We start from the raw sequence: 16,340 nt of genomic DNA, 5'->3' as shown, positions 1-16,340 counted from the left end.
CATATTTTACACTGGGTCCAAGAGTTCCCCAAGGAGATTAAACTTCAGGCAACTGGAAATTTCATACTCAGCTAAAGGGATGTCAAAATGTGCAGCCACTTCAGAAAGCGACCTGGCTGTTTTTTTCAAAAAGTTAAACATATTTACCGTAGGACCCAGCAATTCCACTCCTAGGTACGTAGCCAAGAGAAATGAAAACTTATGTTCATGCAAAACGTGACATGAATGTTCGTTCATAGTGCTATGATTCATAATCGTCAAAAAGTTGAAATAATGCAAATGTCCATCCACTAATGAATGGATAAATAAATGTGGTCTATCCATACAATGGAATATTATTTGACTACTAATGGAAGATTTGACTTTGGGTAGTGAACACACAATGCAGTATACAGATGATGTATCATGGACTCGTACACCTGAAACTTACATAATTTTATTAACCAATGCCACTCCAATAAATTTAATATTTTTTTAAAATAAAAAGGAGTGGAGTACTGATACATGCTACAACATAGACGAACCTCGAAAATAAGTTAAGCTGAGCGAAAGAAGCCAGACACAAAATAATACATACTGTAAGATCCCATATATAGGAAATATCAAAAGCGGAAAATCCATACAGACAGAAAGCAGTGGTTGGTAGAGGAGAAGGCAATGGGGAGTGAATGCTAACGGGCATGGGGTTTCTTTTTTGGGGTGATGAGAATGTTCTGGAATTAGAGAGTGATGGCGGTTATACAGCCTTGTGAATTTACTAAATGCACTGATTCGTACACTTTCAAGTGGTGAATTTTATGGTATGTAAATTATATCTTATCTTAGTCCATTCAGGCTGCTTTGACAGCAGACCACAGACTGGGCAGCTTATAAACAACAGACATTCATTGCTCACAGTTCTGGAGACAGGAAGGCAGAGATCAGGGTGCCAGCCTGGTCAGGCAAGGGCCCGTGTGACTCTCCTGTCCCACAACGGCCCTTTTCCCAATGGTTTTAACATCATTGAAGATTTTTGTCTGGATCAATCACTATTATGGTGACTTTAAAGAGTGTTTAAATTTCTAACCATCTTTCCTTCTACAGTTATTCATTCATTCCCTGTTCACATTTTTTAAATTTTAGTACCATTATGAACTCATGGACTTTTATTCTTGAAGTAAAACTCGCATAAGATTCACTGTTTTAAAGTATACAATCAGTGGCATCGCGTATATTCACAATGTTTAACCACCACCATTTCTGTCGAGTTCCAAGACGTGTGTGTCTCCCAGGAGAAGACTTCTAACCCACTGAACAGTCAGTCTCTCTCCCCCTACCCTCTCCCCACAGGCTCTGATCTCATCCACTTATTGTCTCCACGGTTTTGCCTTTTCTAGATATTTCCTAAGAGCAATCATACAATATGTGGCCTTTGGGGTCTGATTTATTTCAATTAGCATCGTGTTTTCAAGGTCCATCCACACCGTAACATATATCAGAACTTGGTTCCATTTTACGGCTGGAAAATGCCCCATTATATGGATTACCGCTTGCTATTTTTCCATTTTCCAGCTGATGGGCATTTGGGTTGTTTGGAATTTTTTTTTTTTTTTTTTTTTTGGCTATTACAATGTTCTCATAAACATTTGCGCACAAGCGTTTCGCTATGGTGTGAATATTTGTGTCACCCCAAAAGGGCCTTCACCAGAACCTGATCATCCTGGCACCCTGATCTTAGACTTCCAGCCTCCAGAACTGTGAGAAATAAATGTCTGTTGTTTGTAAACCACACAATCTATGATATTTTCTTAGAGCAGTCCAAAGGGATAAAGGCCCATTTGTTTGAGTGCCACTTACATAGATGAGGATGATTATTTTATTCTTTCCACTATTTGTTTCAATGCTCATATTGTCCCACATCTGACCAGTGAAAGCCCCTTTGTATTTTCATGTTTAAATAAATTTCTAACTATCCAAGTGATACATGATGCAGCGCTTTAAACATTAAAACGAAATCTTCTTGGACCTACCCCCAGCCCAGCCCCCTCCCAGGAAGAAACTGAGGTTTCAGTTTGAAGGCATCTTTCCAGAATTTTCTCTGTGCGTTCACATAACATGCATATTCTGAGAAAACAGTATTTTGTGAGTTTTTCCTTCTTACGTAACTAATATTATACAGGACATATGACACTGTAACTTGCCTTTTTTAATCTAACAATATGACTTGGTAAAATTAATGAAATTGGTAGGTTCTTTAAAATACACCAGATCCTGTCAGATCACCTCAAGAAGTGGAAGAGGGTTGCACCTGGAACATTCCACATGTTGTATCTCACTCATTCATACAACAGTTCCAGGCAGGTATTATTATCAGTAAATTTAAGTAAAATTAAGTTTCAGAGAAGTAACTTGCCCGCGTACCTAGCACGTGAAAAGCTCTCCGTGATTATGTGCTGAATGAGGGACTATGATTCATCATGCTAGGGATCTGAAGCCAGCTCTGTCCAACCAAAGGTTAGCTTGGTGTCTGTCCACACAGAACCAGGAACCAGAGAGGTGATTACTGTGCATTTGTAACAGCTGCTGTTAGAAGCTGGTGGGAGCCAAGGGGGCAGAATTATAATTATCTGCTTTCAGCAGTCCTAGGGGAAGAGATCTCTCTCCAGGAGGACAAAATCTTCTAGGACTGATTAAAAAACACATTAAGCATTTGGTAAACACACAACGTTTGGAAAGGGGGGTGTTTTGAATACCCAAGCTAATACTAATCACCTGATAGCAATTTCCTGCAAGCTGGCTTCTTATCACACATCTAGCAGTTCAGTCTATCTTCCCTTTGTTGCATACATAATGTCATTAGCCCAGGCAGCAGGGGTAATGTACATTCCAGCATACATGAGTTAGCACCATAACTCTTGCATCTCCAAGCCTTGAAGAAGACTCTCAGAGAAAGAGATGTGCTTGGGGTGCTAAAAGGGTCTTTCACTCTAAGGCTCCATCCAACAGACTCACTCAGACACTTCAGAGAACTGAGTTTGCATCCCAGCTCTGCCACTCAGGAGCTGGATAACTTTGAGTAAGTCACTTCACCTCTCTGAGCCTCAGGGGTGGGTGTGTGGCTGGAGAAAGAACTTAAAAGGCAGAGGGGCCAGCAGAGTGGCTTGTAAATAACTGAGACTCAGAAACATATAGAGCCACCCTCCCCCATGCCCTTCTGGCAGCTACATCCCCTGGGGACAACTGGACCAGGACTACAATGGGATCCCAAGATGGCCAGCTGGCTCTCTGTGTACTGTCCTGGGGAGTTCAGGAAACACAATCCGCTTCCTTAAAAAACACTTTTAAAGAAAAAAAATCTGTGTTGCTTGGTTACCCTATCAACCCTTCATGTTTTATCAACGATAACAATGAAATTGATGTTGACTCTCTTTTGTATTGAAAAGAGAACATCTACGTAAAAATAATTAAGACAAAGGGTGCCAGTGAGGTGCTGTGTTCGTGCATGTGTGTGTGTGTACATGTGTGTGTGAGACACACATGTGCACATACATTTTACATCCGTGGTCCTCTGTGCTTGGAAGTTCACTTGAGGGGAACATTTGTTTTAAACTTCATTTGCTGTTATATTCCACTTCAGACTTAAGATTCTTCATTAGCCTGGCATTGGGGACTTGATGAGTGGATGAATGAAATAACTACCAGCTATTATTAATAAGTACTAAGAGCAAAGATGACAACAATAATTAACCCATTTCCCGTTTGCCTGGAGAATACTCGCCGGCAACACTTGCAGCTGCAGTGTTTACCCCAAGAAAACTCACAGATTATAGCGCTAACCCTACCCTCAAAGTTCGCCACAAAACATCTCGCTTTTGTGATTATTTTCACATCGCTCTAGTAGATCCATAGTCTTTGGAAACAAATGACATCATTCTATTTATAGCATTCTGTTTTCAGTAGTGGTATTTCCATTTACAAAATGTAGTAATTCCCAATCACTGAAAATGTCAAATTCTAGAAAATGCAGCATTCCTACGTGTGATGTTCACACTGGCAGCGAGCTGCACTTTTTTCTTTTCTCAATGGGGAAAGGGTTAATAAATAGCTGCAGGCTGGTTAACAGCACAGGCTCTAGCATCCTACTAACCCACGTTCGAATCCAACCCTCACTACTTAGTAGCAGAGTGACCTAGGGCGAGTTATCTGACAGCTCCCCAAACGCAGACCAGTCCCACCCAGGCCAGCCATCCCAGCAAATTTAGGCAGGCGACAGGAGAACCTCACCTCAGCCTCTACTACAGGGCCTCCCAAAACTCAGAGATAGGACTGCACGCGGCAGCCAGTGGCCCCAGTACGCATGCGCGGCCTGGCAAGTGGGCGTGGCCACTGGGCGGTGCGGACGCAGCCACGCAGAGGGGGTGGGGCCACGCCTGCGCAGGCCGCCTATTATAGCGGCCCTTTGAACCCAGCACGAGAGGGGTCGGCGGGTTCCGAGGATGGTCGGCGAGTTCCGACGGGCGGCCGGTGCTGGGGTAAGCTCCTGGGGAAGGCGGAGGAGCGGGGTAGGGTGCTCCCTTCAACACAGGGAGCCCTGTGTTGAAACCTGGGCTCCCACAGGCTTGAAGCCCAACTCCTCACAGCCTCAGATAGAGCGAGCACAAACGATAATGTTGATCATTGAATCAGTGGGAGTTTATGGTTGTTTATATGCTACGCTCTCAACTTCCTTGTCTGCTTGAAATTTTTCATGATAAGTTGGAAAAAATAAAAAGGCCAAAAAAACTTTACCGGTATAAATGGAAATTCAGATTCCTTGCCGTAAATAGAAGACTACTATGAAAACGAATACAGTGCAAACAAAACAACACAATTCTAGCTGGATTCTTCTCCCTTGCCCAGGCTTGGAGACTTTCTTTTTAGGAAAACTTTAAAGAGAATTGGAAAGGGAAGTACTTCACCCCCACGTGATAGAGAGCTATTTACAACCTGGCTGGGGGATGTTTACCGTGTCGCCTTTTTAGGCACCGGCTGTACTGAGGACACTTCTTGCCTCGCAGGTGCTGCCGTCCCAAGATTAATGTGGAGCCCGGGCCATGGTAGATGGCTCGCACCCCAGCCATGGATGAGGTCACTTTCAAAAGCGACACTGTGCTGTCAGACGTTCACCTCTACACTCCCAACCAGAGACACCTCATGGTGCGGCTAAACAGCATGGGGCAGCCCGGTAAGGTCCTGGGGAGGGTCCCAGCCCCCCATGGATTCCATTTTGTTTTCTGCTTTCTCATACTCATTTTAGGGGGGAAAGATAGGGAAGACTGGATTGCTTAACTGTTACCGTCACACCATTTCTTAAGTGCCTTTCTTTCATCGAGTACGCTCCTGTGCTTTCCTGAGCACTTACTGTGTGCCAGGCCCAGGACTTGATGCAGAAGTGAATGAACCCCTGAGCTCTCTCAGGGAGCCCAAGGTCCAGTAGGGAAAACAGGACACTGGGGCTCCATCTGCCCACTGCCCTTCATTTCCTCTGCCCCTACCCAGCTCAGCTGCCTTCATCCCTTGCTGGCTGCCTCCAGCTCCTCCCACCAGAGCTCCCTGGGTTTTCTCCTGCAGTTTCTCCCACCCGTCTCCCCAGAAGGCAAGAGTATCTCTTGAAAATGCATATCACATCACTGCCCTGATTGAGGCCCTCCAGTGGCTTCCCCTTGCTCTTAGAATAAATGCAGACTCCTGGCTTTGGCCTGTGAAGCGCAGCCCGACCCAGCCCCTGCCTGGTACGTCCACCCTTATTTCCTTCTCCGCCCACTGCTCTGCGGCTGCTTTCTGCTCCGTTCTGTCCCTTACACAGTGCACACACCTTCCTCCCTCTGTGCATTTGTTTTTGCCATTCACTCCGCCCAGAACATCCCTCTAAGCCCCGGCTCCTCAGACGTCGCCTTAGACAGGCCTTCCCTGGCCACCTTCCCCAGGTCCCATCACCCTGTATTAACTTGTTATTCTGGTGTGACTGATAACTCCCCTTTCCCTCATGTCTCAGTTTGGTTACCTGGATTCCAGAAACTGAGGCTCAGAACAGGTAAGCGACTTGCCCAGGGTCAGACAGCATGGAGAGATGGAGGACTCCAGCCTAGGCCTGTCTGCTCCAGTCCTTGTACCTCCCACCTCCAGCCCGCCTCTCCTGGCACACATACTCTTACAGAAACTTGTCCCAGCTACCAGATGTAAGGGACACTTGGTACCCTTTTCCTGTCCTCTAGACCGTAAGGAGCAGAACAGTGTAGTGAGAGGAGGATCAGCTTAGGAGTCAGGCAGACTAGGTTTGCATCTTGCCTCAGCCACCTTCAAAGCTGTGTGACTTTGTCAGCTCACTTAACTTCTAAGCCTCAGTTTCCCCGTCCGTAACAGCTGATAGTACCGTCTTCGTAGTGACTGAGGATTAAATGAGACATTGTGAGTGGGCCAAGCGCCTGCATCGTAGGTGCTCATTAAATGGTAGTTGCTCTTGGTGGTGGTTTTGGCTGCTTTGGTGGCCCCTGTGTCACGGCTGAATCAAATGGGCCTTTTCTGCTGGCATTAGTATCTCTCCACCTGGCCTTTAAGACTCTTTCCAGGTGGAAATCAAAATTTTCTGAGAGAGGAAGGGAAAGAAAAGACAGCTAGAAATAGTGTCCTTTTATGTTTCGTCTTGCCTTTCAGTTTTCCTGTCCCAGTTCAAGTTTGTGTGGAGCCAAGACTCTCGGACAGTCTCAGGGGCTAAGGGTGGTGATCACAGAGCTGTTCCCACAGAGGAGACTCCTGCTGGGACAGTCTGCACCGGGTCTCCTCCCCGGAGAGGCTGGAGAGGGAGAGGCCGCAGCAGTGAGGGTTTTTCCCTCCAGGCCTGCGCTGACACCGCCGGCCAGGAGGGGGCGGGAGCTCAGCTGGACGAGGATGGGGATTTGGACGTCGTGAGAAGACCACGGGCTGCCTCTGACCCTGACCCCACAGTGCCCCCGAGAGACAAGGTACACCCCATGATTCTAACGCAGGAAGAAGATGACGTCCTGGGAGACAAAGCACAAGAGAACAGCACCCACGATATCATCAGAATAGGTAAATAAAGGCTTCGCTCACCTGCCACCAAGGCAGCACCACAGTGTTGATCAGGGAACAGTGTGTTTGAGCATTGGCTCTGTGTTCAGGCCCAAGCCAGGGTGTCGTAGCCATTAGCCATCACCTCCTCCAGGAAGCCTTGCTGCTACTGCCTCCCGCATCGACGTTCTGACCCAGCTCAGCCTGCTGGGGAGGTGTGTCAGGGGCAGGGGGTGTGGAACACTCAGCCACCCTGACTGGCAGCAGGGAACCATGAGAGATTCTGGAGCCAGAGTGAATCTGAAAGAGTCTTGTGGGCCAATCAAGTGGACCAAGACCTGGGGGCTGGGAGCCAAGTGGAGGAGGAGAGGAGATGAAGCAGCAGAAGTGGAATGGACAGAGGCTTCACTGGGCAGGGTCAGGAGTGTCCATCCACCCCGCCAGGCAAAGGGTTTGGCGATGCCAGGATTTCAAACCCCTAGAAATGCCAGGGTGGTAAGGATCTAAGGCAAGAAGTGAGCCAGTGCTGCAGAAACACCAGTTGTGTTCCGATAGCTTACCTTTATCACCTCATGTAGTCTTCACAGCCCCCTCTAGGGGGGTGGGACAGACGAGGAAGTGACAGGCCCAGAGCCATGCAGCTTGTTAGTAAGGACAGTTCCGAGTTCATGTGGTTTGTCTCCATAGCCAGGACGTTTGCCACCCCTAGCAGTGCTCGTCTGGGGGAGGAGAGCTCTGTTTTAAGTCTGTTCATTGGGATCCAGGGTCCCTGATGTACCTGAGGTCCCAAGTAAACCTGGGCACTGGCCTGGGTTGGGGGGTCAGTTGGGACACTCAGAAGCAGACAGACAGAACAGCAGCTCTGATATCCAGCCACCCATCTGTTAGCTGAGCAGTTACTGAGTGCCTGCCAGTGCAGGCAGGCTGTGTTCTAGATCATTCCAGTGGGGCGACGTGGAGGTCACGCCAGAACTCCATGTGTTCTGTGGATTAGCCTCTGGCCCTCATGACCTTTCCAAGGATGAGTATTCCCGTTTCACAGAGGAGGAAACTGAGGTTCAGAGACATTGAGGAACTTGCCCAAGGTCACACAGCTAGTCAGTGGGAGAACCACGATTCACACTCAGGTCTGTCTGATGCCACAGCCCATCTTATCCACAGTACGTGGTCAGAACATGCCGCAGTTCTGTTCGCAGGACTCAGTGATGGCTCGTTTCGCTCTCAGCCCTCCTTACTCAGCCTCCCTGAGGAGGAGAGCAGCAGGCTTGGTTATTACGCAGCACGTGTTTGGCCTCCGGTGTGCGCGTGTCTCCCATTCGGGTAATTTACCATCCTGCAAGCTAAGAACAAAGTCCCGTAGGAGAGGGCTGGTTTGCGGGTGCCCCACCTGCCCATTCCCGTGTCTCATGATGCCTGGAAGTTCACCTTCCTTTTCACCCGTCAGTCAGTCCCTCCCTGGCCTGAGGGAGGACGGCAGAAAGGTAATCACGTGCTTGACCTTAGGCCGTAACTCCTGATTATTCTTTCTGCAGCTGTAGCTCTTCGGTCTGTAAAATGTGACATGGAGTGGGGTCTTGGACTCTGGTATTCCACAGCTGGGTTTTGAACTGACCTCTACCCCTCACAAGCAGGTGACCTTGGACAAGTGTCTTGCCCACCCAGGGCCTCAGTTTCTGCACCTGTGAAATGGGGTCAGGGTTACTGTCCTCCCTGGGTCTTGGTGATAACTTAATAAATGACGCCCAGAAAATGCCTACTACAGAGCCTGACTCAGGGTAGGCGCCAAGCAGGTGTCACTCTCCTGACCACCCTTTTCCTCTGATCCGTAAGCCAAACTTTTTCTCAGGTTATGGGCCCATTTTAGAAACTGATTTAAAAAATAAATAAATCACTGGGGAAGGAGAATGTACTTTTCCACACTTTTTCAGGGGATTATCCAAACCTAAAAAGTTTAGCTATGGGCCTGCTAGGAAGCCACAGACCCAAGGTTCAAAGTAAATTATGATCACTTTCCTCATTTTATAGATAAAGGAACTGAGACCCAATGAGAATTCGGAAGAGGCAGGGCTGGAACTCAGGGTGTCGGATTCTGAGCCCCGTGCCTTTTCCACTGGCCCCGTGAATTGAGCAAGTCCCTCAACCTCTCACACCTCAGTCCCTTGTCTGTACAATGAGCATAACCTCTGGTTGTGAGGATCTAAGAGAGATGGCTCATGTAAAGCTTTTAGCACAGCGCCTGGCACAAGTAACTGTTCAATAAACGTAAGCTGCCGATAGCTTTAATTCCTGGGAACTGACCTGAGTGAGGAGAGGGAGACTGGCTGGGGAAGAGTCTAGGTTCCTGCAGGTCTAGAGACTCTGCCCTGATCCAGGCAGGATACAGATCAGAGTCTAAAACAATTTGTCTCACCCCATTTGCTAACCCCGGAGTTTCTCATGGGTGTGCTCCTCAGGCCAGGCTTTCATGTTCTTACGATGCCACTGCAATTGCTTAAATATAAACGGTGACTTTCCACTGGGGCAGGAGCATCCCTCCCCCACCCCGAGCCTCACTCCAGTTAGGGAGGCCCACGAATGAGGTGATGACGTTATTTCTGTGTTTTGTAAAAACACAAACTGTGGCTCTAGCTGTGAGGAGTTGACTCAGGTCACGCAGCTGGAACGTGACAAAACTTGGTTCCCACGCAGGTTTGTCTGAGCTCGGTCCGTGTTCTCTCAGGGGAAGCCAGTCACCCTTTGAATACAGCTGGTGGGGCAAAGCTTGTGGCCACAGAACCCCTTGGAGAGAATGACCAAGTTTGACCAAGATCCTGTTGGTGGGGGTGTCTGGGGTCAGGGAGCAGAGGGCGCCGGGAAGGCTCCGCCAGGCAGACTACAGGGAAAAGGTGGAAGGTGGGAGGCCCACGTGAGGGGAGACACCAGCCACTCACAGGGCCTGCAGAGTCTGGGAAGAGTGGGGCGTGGGGCATGGCAGCTGACACCCAGGGTATGGAGTAGGGCTGTAGAAATGAGAACCCCGTTTTTTTCACCGTACACACACACAAACACAAACCCAGGAGTCTTCAGCCTGCCAGGTACGTCCCTGCACCCTTCACTCAAGGAGCCTCTGCCTGTGCTTGCAAAACTGGGTCCCTGGGCACCTGTTCGGGGCCTTCCCCACTTTAAGGGGAACGTCTCTCCACGCTTAGGAGAGAGGCAGGCCAACTGCAGATGACCTGACCTGGACGCTTACGTCTGCCGTGTGCCAGCTCTGTGACCTCGGGCGGCCTGCTCCAGTTCCCCAGACACGTCTTCCTCACTTTTAAGCTAACTTGTTACGTCCAGTAGTTTTGAGGATAAATGAGGTGCCGTTTGCACAGCCTTTAGCACAGCACCTGGCTCAGAGAACGTGCACTTTCCTCGTAACTTTGACAAATGTGATGCCAAGCCTCCGTCTCAGTGTCCTCATCTGTAAAATGGGGTGACAGTCACTGCTTCACAGGCTGTCGTGAGGATCACGTAAAATCTCAGTGCCCCCAGCCCCAGGCCTGGCTCAAGGGAGGCGGCCATCCGGTAAATGTTCAGTGAGGGCACACTTGTCGGCGGTCAGTGGACGTACTTTGTTCTAGTTTCAGACTAAGTGGACACGTGTTGGGCTTCAGCAATCTGAAGTCCTTCCGAAAACATTTACGAAAAGTGCCTTCTTCCAGACCACAATATCAAGTCCGGCCAAGAAGCTGGTGGCAATAATTAGTCCCCCTTTATTCGGGGATCAGATTGTAAGTCTTCGTCAAGGGCAGAAATCTGGTCACATCTATCCTGGAGAACCCCTCAGAGCAGTGGCCCAGGTCCCCGGGAGGACGGCACTGAGCCGTTTCCTCACCCAGCCCGGGGACAGACAGCTGCTGCTTCAGCTGAGCACCAGACAAAGTGGTCAGCTTATGTTCCGGACCCCAGCTGTATGAATAGCGTTCACCCTTAAACACCCATCTTGGCACAGTGAGATGCTCATGCCTTGAGTGCTCGAGGGGACCAACAAAGAAGGGACGCGCGGGCTGCCACCTCGCCGCCTGGGGCAGGCCCTCGTGGAGAGCAGTGCGGCCGCATCACCGCACTGCTTCTGCCCTTGCTCTTCTCACCCCTCGCTCCGTCCCTCGGTCCCTTTTCCCGTTTTGTCGTGCGCTTGTGTGTGGGTGCGTGCCAGTCCCGTGAGCGAGCGAGGTTACCCTGCCGTGCATGTGTTGTGTGTTTTAATTTGCTAGCCGTCGCCATCTCGCTTAAAAACACGAGAGCCAGTTCTTACTGAACAGCAAAAATGTTTGCCATCATTCCTTGTTCTCCTCGATCTATCCTCTTCCCCCAGCTCCCACCACCAGATTTTATCCTAATGTATTTTGTGCTGGAGAATACTTACCACACTTCTCCTCACCTAAAAAAGGGTATCAACTCGAAGCTGACTTTGTTAACTTCTCGCATGGTTCCAAGTGTGAGAAAATATTTTGAAATGAGTCGCAATTACTATAAGTGCACAGTTGGTCAAAACAATATAAATATGGCAAGTGTAGAATGCAGTTATTGAACATGAAAAATGGAGTGCGGGTGTGGAAGTTGGACCACGCCTGTTGTGATCCTGGTCTTCAGACTGGAACAAAGAGACCCAGTTATCTGAGAGCGTGAGCCCCGGTCTGCGAGTGACGCTCAGCTGTTCCCTCCTGACTGGTAACACGGCCTGTGTTTCTGCTTCTCTCGATACGCCTGACTCCAGTGCCCATTGTGTGTGCGGGTTGCCGTGTGTCCTGTCTGTCTGTGTTCTGTCCATCCCCATTTTCACGGTGGCCCTTTCTCTTTTGGTTTCTGTCCTGTCCAGAACACACCATGGCCACGCCCCTGGAGGATGTTGGCAAGCAGGTGGGTAGGTCCCGTCCACTTCCTGTGGCCCTGACGGGTCTTTCCCAAGCCTCACGACGCCTGTCCTTCCTTGTCCCTCTCCCTCCAGGTGTGGCGGGGTGCCCTGTTCCTGGCTGACTACATCCTGTTCCAGTGGGACCTCTTCCAGGGACGCACCGTGCTGGAGCTCGGGGCGGGCACGGGGCTCACCAGCCTTGTCGCAGCCACCGTGGCGCAGACAGTGTACTGTACAGGTAATGCCCGCCGTCTCAGAGCACGCGCTGGCTGTGTGAAGGAGTGAGGGAGTGAAACCGGAAATGGGCCGTCGGCCGCTACTGACTCTGCCATCCTGTTCTGCTGGTCTTCTCCACCCTCTCTTGTGTTCCCGGTAATGTCAGGATGACCCAGCAGCACCCAGTCCTCGGCAGCCACAGCACCCAGCAGGCGCAGGGCCCACTTTGGCTTCAGAAGGTTCTAGCAGCTGTGCTGGTACCTCTGCTCACATGTCCATGAAAGAGCAAACATCTCAGAAAACCATGAGATGTGCCTAAGACTTAAAAACAAATTTGAGGGTTTTTTTCCCAGTTATGGAAACCTTGCTTACTCTTAGTGGAAAACTTGTAGAACAGCAAATAAAAATTACTCATAATTTTATAATCCCCAGATTCATTCAACCATATGCAGTTTATTGAGCACCTAGTATGTGCCAGACATGGCTCTAGATGCAGGAGTTCCAGGAGTGAATAAAGTAGATCAGGTTGCTGTCCTCAAGGAGCTTATGTTTTAGAATCTATATTTTAAATACGTACTTCTTTTACAATCTTTTTCTTTTGTGTGTTTATGCTCCCAAATAACATCTCAAAGCAAACAGTTTAGTGCTGTTTCCTGCCAAAAATACTGGAAAACATTTTTAAGACTATTTTCCCATGTCGTTAAAAATTATTTATAAATATGAACCGTCCAAATACTGTTTCTTTCTTTCTTTTTTTTTTTAACTGCATTTTGGTTATTCTCATATTTTTCTGGTGGGTTGTTTTTGTTTTTTTTGTTTGTTTTTACATTTGTCAGTTGCACTACAATGAGCACCTTTATGCAACTCTGTCAGTTAATCTTTATGCTAAAAACGGGTATGGCTTTTCTCAAGCTTTTAATACACATTGCCAAATGATTTATTTTTTAATTTTTAATTTTGAAATAATATTAGATTCACACAGAAGTTGCCAAAATATTACAGAAAGTGCCATCTACCCTTCACCAGCTCCCTCCAGTGATAACATCGTGCATAACCATAGTTAATGAAAACTAGCAAATCGATGAGTGCAGTGCCATCAACCATATACCCCAGACTTGCCAATGGTCTGGTTTATGAGAGTAGTATCTCCTCAGGTAGGTATTATATTTTAAGTCTTTAGTTAATTTGCTCGTTGAAAATGGTATCTGCTGATGTGGTTTGCGTTTCATGGATTCCTAGTTCACGTTTTCAATGGCCCGGGTCTTTTGCTCCTGAGATAGGAAGCGGGAAGCTAGGATCGCCTTGATTTGGGCAGACTTTTCAGATTTCCGGAGTGAATCATTGGTCAGGAGTCTGCAGGCCGCCACCCTACTCAATGCTCCTTGACAATTTCGTGTCGATTACCAGCGAGCACTTGGAAGCGTCAAGCCATAATACAGCACCCAAGAGCTGTGTTCTGTGCCTGCGGCCTAATAAGATATGATCCTGTCGTCTTATCGTGAGAGAGAGATTCACCAGGGTGACGAAGAGAGCTTGTGTTTAGATGGCACATTACAGTTAGCACAGCCTTTCACATGCGTGAGCACCTGGTCGTAACTTCGCGACCATTGCAGTCACCAGGGAGCGTGTTACCATCCCTTTGTCCAAATGAGCAGACTGAAGCTTAGGTCAGTTGGCTGGCCAAGGTCATAGGTGCTAAGCGGGGAAGAACAGCCCCAGGGCTCCAGGCTTCCCACCTTCACTCAGCCAGAGCTGCCCCTCTCGTCTGTTTCATATGTTAGCATCCCACACAAGATTCGTTTTGACAACAACTGTCAGAGGCTTAGAAACTTCTGAACCAGTCGTGTGCTATTAGGCACACACCACCAACATTCTCTTCACCCAATAGCCTAGCAGAAGGGACAGGTGTCCCCTCCATGAGCAGGGAGCTCCCCACCATTTACCAGGCTCTGCATGGTTCCTGGGATGGAGACAATGGTCTGGGCCCTGGGGAGTCTGCAGTGGGTGGCGTGGGGGCATCCACAGCCACAGTGGGCCAGGCAGGTGTCATTAACAGTAACTTTCAGTACCTTCCACACATACATTCTCCTGAAGGAAAATTAATTTTTGGCTAAGTGCTATATGCTCTTCCCCACTCCCCCAACCCCAAGCAAGGTTCCACTGCTTGATAGAACAATAGGGAGCCCCACCTGGTCAGAGTAGCAGAGGGCGCGGGGGAGACATGGGCAGCAGTGACAGTGAATCGTGCACCGGAGAGCGTACCTCCAGCCTGTTTGAATCTGCTCTGACAGAGACACTTGGGTTCAAACCCCAGCCTTTGCTCTCGTTAGTTATACGTGACTTTGCTCGAGTCTCTTCATTGTGAAATGGGAACCATGACACCGGCTCATTGTGGAGTTAAAAATGTATAAAAGGGGAGCTGTCACCCCTTCCCTCCAGAGTGCGCACAGAATCTGCGCCCACCAGGGTGATCGTCTTTTATTTAAAGAAAGGATCGTTAAAAAGAGCCTCGTGGCGAACGTAGTTAATTCTGGCAGTAAAACACACAGGAGACACTCCAGTTCAGCTGCACACATTTCTGCGGTCACGCTGTTGATACAGCTCTCTCCAGGCAAAAACACGGAGGCAAAAGTGTCACAATGGCTGGCACTTGATGGCATGCCCTTCTGTCGTTCCAGATGTTGGTGCAGATCTCTTGGCCATGTGCCAACAAAACATTGCCCTCAACAGCCACCTGACTGCTTCTGGAGGTGAGGCCCAGCGGGTCTTCTGCCTGGGAGGGAGGTGTCTCTGTTTGGCAGGTGGGACAAACATCCAGGACTGTGACCCTGGGAGACGGGAATCCGCCTGCTTCCACGTACACCCAGGTGAACGCAGGCAGCAGAGCAGTCCCAGCTTCCCGTAGCTTCCTTCCGGTCCTTCAGATCCGAGATGACTCTGTCCTTGAATCATCTTCCCACGCCCACCACTACGTCCTACTTCAGATCTCTCCCTGCTGGACCTCACAGTGGCCCACTACCTGGTCACCCCAGCTCCTTGTCTGACCCACCCAAGCTTCCTTTTCGTGTAGCATCCACAGTGACCTTTCTAGATGCAAGACCCTTTCCAGGAGTAAAGTCCAAGCTCTCCCTCTGACTCCCACACCTCCTAGTCTGGCCCCTGCCAGCTTTTCCTGCCTCCTCGCCTGACAGTCCCACTGTCCAGCTCTATAACCAACGAGCCAAGGACTTATTTCACATGCGCTTCCTTCCCTCTGCCCAGAATGTCTCACCCCTGCCATCCCCCACCCCTGCCATCTGCCTAATCATCAGGTTCCTGCACCGCCTGCAGGCATAAGCGTACATGATAGATGCCAGCAGCCAACTCCTCACTGGACTGCCTGCCCAGACTGTCCTCAGCCGAGCAGCCCTGGGCACCTTTTCCAGACTCAGCTCAGGTCACTCAGCTCACCAGAGGTTTCCCTTTGCTCTCCCAGTTCCTGGGCTTGTCCTGGGTCCTGCAGGTGCCGGCCCTGCCCGTCTGCGGCCCCTCCCCCACAGCGGCCCCTCCACTCCGGCCATCCCGGCCCTGCTGGAGGTTCCCTTCCCCTTGGGGCCTGTGCACTTGCTGTTCCCCTGCCTCTTCCTCCTGACGGTTCCTAATTATGCTCAGGTCTGCAGACTGTGAGGTCATAGTCCCCTAACAGATACCCATGACACCTTGAACCATTGCATTTGACATTTGTTTGTGCAACTAGTTGATTGGTGTCTGCCACCCCGCTAGACCACATGCTCCATGAGGGCAGGGGCCCTGTCTGTGTGTGGTCCCCAACGCCGAGTTGTTTACTGAACACCCAGCGTACAGTAGGCAGTCTGCAAGGACCGGGAGGAAAGAGCAGGTGTGCCTCGCCTCCCCCGAGCCTTCCCTGACACCCCCAAGAGCCCCTCTCTCGGCCTCTGCACCTGGCCACACTGCCTCGTCAATGTCTGCCAACTCGCCAGTGTCTCCTCCGCTGCGGGTCCCCAAGGATAGGCGCACGTCTCATAAATCTTTGTCTTCCCTATGTCTGGCACAGGACCCGATACTTAGCACTCAAAAAATGGTGGATGGATGGAAGGAAGGAAAGAAGGCAGAGGATGTATATGGATGAGTGGGAAGATGGATGGATAGGAAGCGGGGAGGGAGGGAGAGAGGTTAACGAGGGTGAGAAGATGGG

The 16,340-nt window shown here is 49.6% G+C and overlaps 1 protein-coding gene across 1 annotated transcript in view; it reads left to right on the top strand.

Annotated features, from left to right (window-relative positions):
• The first annotated feature begins 4,399 nt into the window (after positions 1-4,399).
• The window catches only part of METTL22 (methyltransferase like 22), a 17,245-nt gene continuing 5,304 nt past the window's right edge, over positions 4,400-16,340 (top strand). Inside the window, exons 1-6 of the mRNA XM_006914172.3 lie at positions 4,400-4,511; positions 5,037-5,203; positions 6,673-7,068; positions 11,894-11,934; positions 12,023-12,167; positions 14,824-14,929. Of these exons, the coding sequence (XP_006914234.1) occupies positions 5,080-5,203; positions 6,673-7,068; positions 11,894-11,934; positions 12,023-12,167; positions 14,824-14,929 (812 nt within the window). The 5' untranslated portion in view covers positions 4,400-4,511; positions 5,037-5,079. The remainder of the gene's footprint in view (positions 4,512-5,036; positions 5,204-6,672; positions 7,069-11,893; positions 11,935-12,022; positions 12,168-14,823; positions 14,930-16,340) is intronic.

Source organism: Pteropus alecto, unplaced genomic scaffold (assembly GCF_000325575.1).
Source record: "Pteropus alecto unplaced genomic scaffold, ASM32557v1 scaffold44, whole genome shotgun sequence".
In the NCBI taxonomy this organism is placed as follows: Eukaryota; Metazoa; Chordata; class Mammalia; order Chiroptera; family Pteropodidae; genus Pteropus; species Pteropus alecto.
The sequence above is the reverse complement of the archived record's forward strand: the minus strand, read 5'-3'. Positions and strand labels throughout refer to the sequence as shown.